We start from the raw sequence: 11,027 nt of genomic DNA on the forward strand, positions 1-11,027 counted from the left end.
TCATGCAGTGTGGGGGTGGACTTACATAGGTCTAATAGTTTCAGTATATTATTTTCCCCTCCCAATATTATCATGGGTTGAACAAGTGGAAATTGACACTGAATCTGCATGATTGTACCAACCATCGACCAGTGCATAAAGGCTTTCTAAAACAAATGTTCTATTATGTATAGTGTTGTTCCTTCTTCTTCTTTCGTGTAACGTCAGAGGTCCAACTCGGTGTCGCGTAGCCATGCCCGCATCTCTGGTTCTAGGTCGAAGAGGCTGGCTTCTGAGGGTGGTCTATATAAGGGGCAGATGGTGATTATGTGGTCGGCCGTCTGCTCTGGGTCACCTCACTCGCATGCCGCACTGTCCGCCAGGCCCCACGCCTTCATTGATGTTTTAAAGCGACCGACACCAGTTCGTAGACGGTTCAGTGTGATCCATTGCCGGCGTGGTAGGTCGTCTCCTCCAATGGCGCCATCTCCTGGGTCCCAGATGTAGCGGTGGATTCGGGAGGGCCCGGCTGACTCCCACTCTTGCTTCCAAGCTGCTGCCAACCATGCATCTCTGGAGATGTCCTCAGAGGTGGAGTTGAGCATGGCTTGTGCTGCCTTGTTGTAAGGGTGGCGGGTCTTGAGTCGGCTTGGAGGTGCTGGTGTTATGGTGGTGTTGTGCAGGATGTGCCAGTCATGCTTTTGTGCCTTCCTGGCCAGGACGAGGGTGGCAGCCTCCCGTCGGAGGCCGGCCGGTGCTATTCCCGCGAGGACTGGCAAGAGGGACACAGGGGTAGGCTTCAAGCATCCGGTTATTATTCTGAGGGAGGTATTGATAGCCACGTCGACCTTTCTCGCATGAGGGCTTCTGCTCCAGACTGGGGCGCAGTATTCCGCTGCAGAGAAGACCAGGGCCTGGGTGGATATTCTTAGCGTCTTAGCGGAGGCTCCCCAGGTTGTACCAGCAAGGCGGCGGATCAGCGCGGCCCTGGATGTCACTTTGGCCTTGACTTCTTCCAGGTGTTGCTTGAAGGATAATGTCCGATCCAGGCGCACTCCAAGGTACTTCGGGGCTTGCTGGACCTCCAGACATTTGTTGTCAACGCGCACCTCAAGTTCCCTCCTGGCTTCTCTGGTGCTAAGGTGGTATGCCGCTGCGACTGTCTTTCCGACACTGAGTTGTAGACGCCACCTTCGAAGGTATGCTACCAGTGTGCCTATGTCTACGTTAAGACCCTCTTCCATCGCCTTCCACGTTGGTCGGCTCAGCATGATGGCAAGATCGTCTGCGTAGCCATACTTTCTAGATGCTGCATCAGGTAGGTCGTGGATGTAAACGTTGAACAGCATCGGCGAGAGAACAGACCCCTGCGGTACCCCATTCCTCAGTCTTCTGAGCCTACTGCACTGGCCACTGCTGGTCTGTAAGATGAAGCTGCGGTTGGAAAGTGTCTCCATGATGAACTTCACCATGTGGCGGTCCGGTATTGTCCTCAGCAGCTTCAGGTGAAGTCCCCGGTGCCACACGGTGTCGTATGCAGCAGTCAGATCCAGGTACACTACCCCAGCTTTCTCATTGTCCTGGAAGCTGTCCTCGATGTCCTGACAGAGTAGTGTTACCTGGTCTGCTGTTGATCTTCCACGACGGAAACCAGCTTGTTCCCGTGGGAGCTGTGAGTCCACCACTGGCTCGATGCGGCTATGGATCATCCTCTCCAAGATCTTAAATGGGACACAGAGCAACGAGATTGGTCTGTACGACTTGGGGTCTTCTGCAGGTTTATTTGGCTTTGGCAGAGCTATGACAGAGGCACGGCGCCAAGTCTTTGGGAGCTTCAATCTCCGGTAGCATGATGTATAGAAAGCACAGAGCCAGCCAGATGTTGTTGTGCTCTGGTGGATGACAAACTCCGGGTGGATGTTGTCACGGCCAGGGGATTTGCCTGGCTTGAGCTTGCTCATGACCTCACTGAGTTCCTCTGCTGTGAATTCTCCCGAGAGGTTGGAATCGACACTGGCCGCTCCCGAGATGCAGGACACCTCACGCGATGTCAGTCGGGCAAAGTCTTTGTCAGCATCCGGGAAGCGGCCGTTCTTCAGGAGCTGGGATGCGATGGCATTTGCTGTGACTGGGCAGCTGTGGGGTGTTGTATTTCTGCCTGTGAGCTGGTTGATGGTCTGCCACGCCTTGCGACTAGAATGGGTGAAGTCGATTGATTCGACAACTTCTGTCCATCTGGCCCTGCGGGTGATATCCAGCTTCTGGAGCAGTGCTGCTGCAGTCACGTCCACCTCTTCTCTGGAACTAGCCCTCTGGTGGTCGCACAGAAGGCGGCTGCATTCCTCGTCCCAACCTGGGATGTAATTCCTGTTATAGCCACGTGGGATGGTCTTCTTTGCCGCACCCAGGAGGACCTGGCAGTAGGCTGCATAGGCCGCATCCAGATCGGCTGTGTCTGGGTCTGGCAGGCCAGCTGACGTTCTTTCAGTCTCCTCAGCATATGACTCCCAGTTGGCTTTTCGGAAGTTCCATCGCTTGACGGGTTTCCCTGGTACCGGTTCCACCAGTGATGGGACTTTAATGATGGATGGTCGGTGATGTGAGCGGGGAAACCTGTCCAGGACGCGTCTCTCCGGTTTCGGGTTGTTACTGTGGCAGATGGCAAAGGCCAGGTCCGGGTTGGTGGAGGTGTTCCAGCGTGCAGAGAAGAAGGTTGGAGGCTCCTTGGGGTCGTAAAGCAGTAGAGCATCAGTGTTGGAGGCCCATTCACTCAGCGTCACTCCATTAGGTGTTGTGTGGTTGTAACCCCAGTCTGTGTGCTGACAGTTGAAGTCACCTGCATAGATGGCGGGTGCAGTTATTGGTGGGAGTGACGTTGCAGACAGCTCCGATGGTGGGGGCTTGTATACGTTGACAACTGATGTTTCCTGGATTTTTGGAACCAGCCACTCGGTGTTAGAGCCTGGTGGGGATTGGCTACTGGCTGACCAGCTTATTTCAGTCCGGACGAACGTTGCCACACCGTGTTGCTTGCTGTAGATGGACCCAGCGAGATGTTGTTCCGATACCGATACTAGTATCGGCATGGCCACCGATACGCACAAAAATGCTGGTATCGGTATCGGCGAGTACTTAACAAAAACGTAAAAAAAAAAAATTTTTTACTTAAGTTTTACAAAAACTTTACGAGTTTTACAAAGGTTTTGAGCAGTGCCAGACTAAGTGTTAGCAATAATTTTACATCGAGGTGAGTATGCGGCTCAAAAAACATGTTTTTTTGTTTTGTTTTTTCAAACGCCGTGGTATCGGATCGGTACTCGGTATCGGCAAGTACTGCACGGTCAGGTATCGGTATCGGTATCGGGATCAAAAAATGGTATCGGAACAACACTAATTATGTAGGTATGGATATTTTCCTATGTTTTCCTATATTTTCCTACAATGTTTAAGATATGTGACAGCTGCTGGTGAAAAGTGCAACCAGTAGCCGGAGTCATTTTTCATTTATTTACATGTGCTTAAACTACAGATTCTAAGCTTTCAAATGATGTGTCATACATTGAAATCGGAGAAAATCTTTACACGACAGACATATTTGAATGTTGGTACACCTCAAACACTTAATGGGAGAAAAGTGACTCTAAAAGCAGCCACAGCTACAAACGCTGCTAACAGCTAGCGGCTAACAAAGCACATCGCTACGAAGGTATTTCCCTATTTGATTTTATACCCTCTCAAAGACATGCATGGTTCCAATAGGCACAGAGAGTGGAGGTGATCGGCATTGTTTCCACACCCACCATTAGGGGTGGGACGATTAGAAAATGTCATGTCACGATTATCGTGGGCAAAATAATCGCGATCCACGATATTATCGTGAGAATTTAAAAAATAAATATATATATTTTTTTTTTTTTTTTTTTTTTTTATGCCAATAAAACACACTGTAATCACTTTAACTTAGATTTTGTTGTATTTTTAGGACATTTTAAGTCAGTAATTCAAATTCAGATTCTAGTGGCACATATCTCTGGCCATAATCCGGGTCCTTAAGAAAGAGCAATTCCTTTTCGGCCAATCAGCACCTTTCATTAACGTACCCAAGGAAGTTTAAAGAACGCACTCCCAGTGTTGCCAACTTCCAGAGCCCCTTGGCGACTTAATTAGTCAAAAGCGACCAGCGACAAATCTAACTTCCTTTTCTGGTCATTTGGGGAATTACTGTAAAGCATCTAACATATCCTGTATTCCATGGTTCATGTTACAACCGAGCTCAGGAGAGACGAGTAGGGATACAGTCTATGGCGAGCGAGGGTTGCCGTCTCCTCTCTCCCTCAACACTCACTACCGCGGCCAGTCTGATTGCAGCCGCGGGGAGCGTGCCGTTGTTCCCCGGGTCCTCGCAGGGGGTTCGGGCAAAGTTCGGGAAATAACGGACGGTTGTCATGTGTTTATACAGCATGGATGTTACGTGCCTAATGCCTTTGATGCGCACACATGCTACTTGCCGCTTTAATCATTGTATTTAGCCTATAGCACAAGTCATGCATTGCATGTAACCTCAAGTGCTGAACAGTATTAAGTAAACCACAATATATGTGTGGTGGCCTGGGAAAACCCGTCGGATGTCGCTGGCGTTCGTTCGTGGCAAAGAGCAAAAATAGATGGAAATCGCGATTTTGGCGATTTTGATATTATGTGGTATTCTAGTACTTTGAACTCCATACTACATTATGGTGAATAAACATTTTAAGAAAACAAAAGAGAAAGTACTTATTTTTATGTTTTTGTGGTGGGTAGTTTGCTAGAGAAACAAGGTCATTCTCATTTCCTCATTTCCTCATTTCCTCATTCTCAGTTAAGCAACGCACGCACACATGAGCGAAAGGAGAGACGATACTTCCACCTGTGTTATTGCCAGTTTACTGATGCTCACAATATAAGCATAAAGTAATAACATCTTAACTAGAAGACACACAAAATTGGATCTGTCCCTCGCATACCGACGAGGCGAGCAGACTAACACCGCATCACAAGCAGACAAACGAGACCGGCCGATCTGCATAGGCTCCTCCCCCGACCCAGAGGAGAAAGGGGGAGAAATCACCTTTCACTTTTTTTGACATGATACATTACAATGCTCATAACTTTTTAAAATAAAGGGCTATCTCGGTCATTCAACCAGTTATGAATAGCTGAGAACTTCTAATTTATGGAAATATAAAAAAATGAAAATGTCAAAATGCCACCATGTGAAGGGTTTTCCCAGGCCACCACACATATTTGCTAAAGCTTAGGGGCGACCGTGCCTTTTGCAGCCATAGACTGTCACTGCCTGGTAATAACAAGGAAGGCCAATGACAGTATCCCGTCTAAAGTTTTTCACCAGCCATGGTGAGTAGGCTAGCATACGTTACCTAGTGACTGACTGACAAGGCTGACTTGACAGTAACGTTACCCATGCAGGCTGAACAATAGCGCGAGACAAGTTCTGTGAGGATATTCGCGCGCTCATGTGAGGAATTGCAATTATATTACAGTAACAGTCACTAACTTGACTGCAAAAGTAATGTAGACTAGGCTGAAAAATAGCGCCAGACATTTGGTAAACACAGTTTATTCATAACATACGATTATGACGATTATTCAAATAATTAAAATTCTCCACGATTAAGTTATCGCAGGTGTTTTTATCGCGATTAACGATAAAAACGATAATCGTCCCATCCCTACCCACCATACAGTATATCAGTCTGTGGGTGGGGAGTCTTTCACTTCAAGAAGGGCTCATCTTTGTTTTTTTATTTAAATATGAAGCAGTTCCTTTAAAAACTCTCAATTTCTACCTCACATCGTTGCTTTTATGCCAGACATGCTCTCCAGAGTATAAAACCAGGTCTCTGATTGGCTAACCATCAAAGTTCCTCATGTTTGGTCTGAACTATTGTAGTTAAATCTGCCTTTGGTTTCTGTGCCCCGAGTAAGTGGGAAGGACCTTCAAAACTCACTCGTTTTTAGTTTAAGACATCGTTTCTTAACGGGGGCGGTACCGCCCCCCAGGGGGCGTTCAGACAACATCAGGGGGCGCTGGAACTGATATTTTAAAAAGGGGGGCGTTGAGGTGTTCTTGGGGGGCGTTCGCGCATTAAGTATTTTTCTCATGAAAAACAGCTGTCAGCAGTGTTATTACGGGTACGGTCGTAAATGCACGAACGGTCATTTCGCTCGGACAAACCGTCTTTTCAGTCAGAGCACCAGTCTCTGAGCGCTCCCAGAGCGCAGTGTTCTGAACTTGGCCGGGCGCGAATTTGCGGAACCTAGGATGGTAGGGGAAGGTAGGGCAATACCGCTACCTGATTGGTTGGCGAAGCACTCGTGAAGAGCCCCCTCATTGGCTGGCGACAATGAGGGGGCTCTTCATGAGTGCTTCGCCAACCAATCAGGTAGCGGTATTGCCCTACCTTCCCTGCTTCGCCAACCAATCAGGTAGCGGTATTGCCCTACCTTCCCCTACCATCCTAGGTTCCGCAAATTCGCTGGCCGGGCTCTGTGACGCAGACACACGTGGCGCAGCGCCCACATTTTTTTTAAAGTGAGAGTGTCAACAAGAAGATGAAGCTAAAAACTCAGCTAGCAAAGGCAGAGCTTTTGATAGTTTCCAATGTGTCTGGGTAAGCTGCATTGTAGAAGAATCTTGACAGTTCATGTACAGTGCAGAAATTGCAATACTATGCTAGTCTACGATAGAAAGAACCCCGGCTCATCCCATCTGTAATGTCATGTTTCAACCCTTGCCATCCTTTTCTTGCATAGCACCCGCAAATGAACACGGATAGGAGTGGAATAGGCTATATTTAAGCAATATCACACGAGAGGGAGTGTGTTATACTGAATATCAGCACTTATGCGTTCGCTTCGTTCGCTTCCTTTCAATACAGCTTATTTAATTTAGTTAAAATTAGTGCTAATACCATACCACCATACCAGAACATCACAGCAGGAACAATCTCAAAAAAGCGATCGTATTGTAATAAACCAGTCCGGAAAGTTCTCTGTCGCTTACCAATAATCTAACCTGGAGAAATCAGCTACGAATGTCCCTTCCCCTCGCAGGTTCATTACAGTATATTACATAAATGTATTACTGTTAAGTGTTGTTGTGGATGTTATCCCTAGTGCCATTCTGAGGTGAGCATTGCGATGTGTTCGTCTTAACGTTTACAAACTAAAATATACGATCGCTTTTTAGTGATATGTTGCTCCTCATGTGATGCCCTGGAAACGAACACATAAGCACTCCGAACAGCTGTCAGCGTCTTTTGTTGCTATAAGAAACCACTACTCTGCTTGCGATTGATCAGCTGTCAGCAGTGTTATTACAGGTACATTCGTAAACGGTCAGTTCGCTCGGGCAAACCGTCTTTTCAGTCAGAGCACCCATCTCTGAGCGGTCCCAGAGCCCAGTGCTCTGAACTTTGGAACTGTGTTAACAAAGTCTAATAAAAAATTCATAAATATTAGCATCATAAAACAGTCTGTTTGTATTCTCTGATGTTGTCTGAGTTTGTTTAACACTCATAAACAGCCTTTTTATTCACATTCACATGGCTTTTCTGCTCTCTGGTAAACTAATGATAATGATATTCCAACTGCCCAGTTAAATCAAATCCATTATTTGGCATTCAGTGACATGCTTTTTAAATGATATAACACAGAATATTAGTCAACATTAATATTCAGGGAAGAAAAAAAAACAAATTTTTTTGATGGGGGGCGGTAAGAGACTTGGATAATGGACAGGGGGGCGCTGGCCCAAAAAAGGTTGAGAACCACTGGTTTAAGACCTTGATCAAGAATTTGTCATCTGAGGAATGTAGATGCTTTCATTGTGTAAATTGTTGTTGTAATTATTTGTCATTATAAATATGATATTATTATTATATATTAATAATATAAAAAGAAAGAAAGAAATACCCCAAGGGTGGCTTTTCAAATATTGTATCTTTTACAGATGTTCCTGCTAACCTTCTCCTTGGCTCACACGGTACACACTGCAAGACATGACCCTGAACTACCCATCCTAACCTCACTAGGTCCACGTCATGACGGCTGGTCCACTCACCTGCTTTGACTTCAAAGGGCAGATCAAACTCTCGGAGGGCATCCTTCCTGAGGGGCAGGTTCTCCAGCTCCACCGCCCCTGGGAACAGAGGGATGAGAACACAGGGGTGGAGATGGATTCACAAAATCAACGTGCACCGCAGTGCAAGACAGGGCTAGCATTGTCATTGGTACCTATTCTATGATTTGACAAAGACAGTGCACATTGATCAATGTTGCCGGACCACACACACACACACACACACACACACACACACACACACACACACACACACACACACAAACAACTCCCATCATTCAAACTCCTCCCACTAGGTTGGTGCTGTCCTAGGTGTCCGACTCATAGGAAGAGCAGACCATCAGGCTGCTCAACATCCCTCTCCCACTTCAGCCTCCTGAGCCTAATATATAAGTCATATATACATCGCAGGCAGTATAACTATCGTGTCATAACAGTAACAAAATATACAGTATCAACATTCTGTGTTTATGACCATTTCATATCATCATCTGAGGAATTTGAGGAATCCGAGACATGCAAATACTCGGCATAGATTCACAATTCTGTTTGCAAAGCCAGCGCCTGCCAGTTAGATCCAGTGTGGTGGAAGAGAGAGGACAATAACATTTTCCACATTCTTCTCACAGTGCGATATTACTCACAGATGTATACCCTGGCTTCCTTATCATTAAGGAATGAGACACAGACACACACAAGTATAACGAGAGAGACACACACACACACACACACACACACAGTACCTTTAAGGAGAGCAATGGAGAGCTGGTCTGTATTTAGGTTGCTGACATATTTCCCCAGGTATGTGTTGAGTACCCAGGCAACAAGTCCCTCCAACATGATGAGGGTCAGGGAGAGGGAGGGGGAGTGGGAAGGGGGGTCGGCTCAGCAGACAAGGTGCAGGGTGGAAGTTGGGTTCGAATGTCTGGAATCTGGGTGGAAGCCAGCTAGCTTAATTTGATGCCTGGGAGGGAAAAAACAACAAACAAACAACAACAAAGAAATGAAACAAACCTGATCAATCAATCACCTGATGCTCCTTAGGGTCTTGAAAAACATTCAGTATTGATTACTGATGATGACAGTAGTAGGCTACACCTAGTATAGCTGCTGAAATATTGCAACATATTGACTAGTAGTAGTAGCAACTTCCTAGCTAGCTACATAGCTATCTGCAAGGCTAGTTAGGCTACTGGACGGTAAAGGCATTCAAGAGAGCCTCTTTCTGTTTCTTTTCAATGACACTGTGTCAGTCATTTGCTGCTAACACTGATGAGTTGACACACTGATGATAATGTAACCCACTGTAGCTAGCTACTAACAGCCTGGTTAGCCACCAAGCTACCTGTCAGCTAACCCACTAAGCTAGCTGGGACACACGCAGGCTAGACAGTTCCAGTCCCCGGGCTAACTTCTACTAGCATAGGTTATATCGTAGCTATGGCAATTGCCTGCTGTAAAACACTTGACAACTTTACAACTTTTAAACAGATGACTTATCGTAGGACATTGATGAACATAATAGATAGCTAGTTAGATACTTACACTCTTCTCATCGAGCTGCTGTTAGGTGATATAAGTCCGTAAGTCCATAGTCCAAAGTAATTGCGTCCCAATAATATTGACAATGTCAAAAGCCAGGGAAATGTCCGACACACCTTTTTAATATCTTTACTAAAGTCTAGTTATGGCCGATGGTGTGGGCAGGTGGCCGGGGAGGCGATGACCTACTGGTAGCTAGCAGACTTAGCTCGCCGGGTTACAGTAGAATAGTCCCCAAACGGCAGGGCGACAGACACAGACGAGGACAAACTCAGCTGTCAAAACACAACACGTATGCAAAAACGACCAAGCGAAAACTATCAAAGAATTGCAACAATAAAGAGTTGGATGTGATCTTGATAACGACGTGAAAGGCGAGGGAGGTGAGTCCTCTTGCTGATTCTAAATATTTCAGAGCAGTTAGACGTCAATAGAAAGGTATGTAGTTCAGCAAGAGGGGGAACTATTTGTGCTCAAATGTTCCTCGTTTGCTCTCCAAAACACCTACAGATGATAATGTCAGTGTCGCGAGCATTAATAATGATAATAATAATCATAAATGTGCTTCCTTGTTCCAGGGGGGTATTCCATTAACGTCTCTAAAGGAAAATCCAGGCTTATTTTTGCTAAATCTCGCGGGATTTATAAAATAAGTGGATTATTTGATAACTCTCGCGAGATGTATCTGAATAAGCCTGGATTTTCCTTTAGTGACGTAGATGGAATACCCTCCTGACGTTCCAACGGGTACTTTCCTGTCACGTGACAAAAACAAACCCATTTGTGATACATCACTCGAGAGCAACTGAGGACATCTAGCGTTTGGAATAGATAGACAGATCCATCGATCGATAGGTATTTTATTGATCCCCGAGGGTAAATCAAGGCTTTACAGCAGCTCACATCACAATCAACAACAACAACAATAATAAAATGGCAATAGAATAATAGAATAAGATAGACATATGAAACATTTTATATTGTACATGATTTAACATCCCCCAGCCTGACTCTGATCACCCCGATCGAGCCAGCCAGAGTTGTACAGCCGTCAGAAAAGCTTCCCCATAGCGCTAGAACAAGTACAGTACAGTACAGTACAGAATACAGTAGAGTATGGTCATTTAAATAATTGTTTATGTATTTAATAATTCAAACATTGAAATATTGATACCAATATATTTCCACAGCAAATTGTCACACGACTCACAAGAAACTTGTGAGAACAAAGGCTTTGGTGTTATGGCGGTAGAGATTCTACAAATGTATTCTACTAAAACACTTATTATCAGTGACTAAAACCAGAGATAAGAGAACAGAGATGTCTTGTAATTAACTTCTCTACCACAAGGGGTCGTATTAGTCC

At 45.7% G+C, this 11,027-nt stretch overlaps 1 protein-coding gene across 1 annotated transcript in view; it reads right to left on the reverse strand.

Moving 5' to 3' along the window:
* vps13d (vacuolar protein sorting 13 homolog D) overlaps window positions 1-8,959 on the reverse strand; it is a gene marked incomplete at its 5' end in the record, with an annotated part of 203,052 nt that extends 194,093 nt beyond the window's left edge. The window contains 2 exons of the mRNA XM_080534330.1: window positions 8,102-8,179; window positions 8,863-8,959. Coding sequence (XP_080390456.1) covers window positions 8,102-8,179; window positions 8,863-8,959 — 175 coding nt within the window. The remainder of the gene's footprint in view (window positions 1-8,101; window positions 8,180-8,862) is intronic.
* Between the last annotated feature and the right edge of the window lie 2,068 nt (window positions 8,960-11,027).

This window comes from Nansenia antarctica (genome assembly GCF_963989245.1).
Source record: "Nansenia antarctica genome assembly, chromosome: 6".
Lineage (NCBI taxonomy): Eukaryota > Metazoa > Chordata > Actinopteri > Argentiniformes > Microstomatidae > Nansenia > Nansenia antarctica.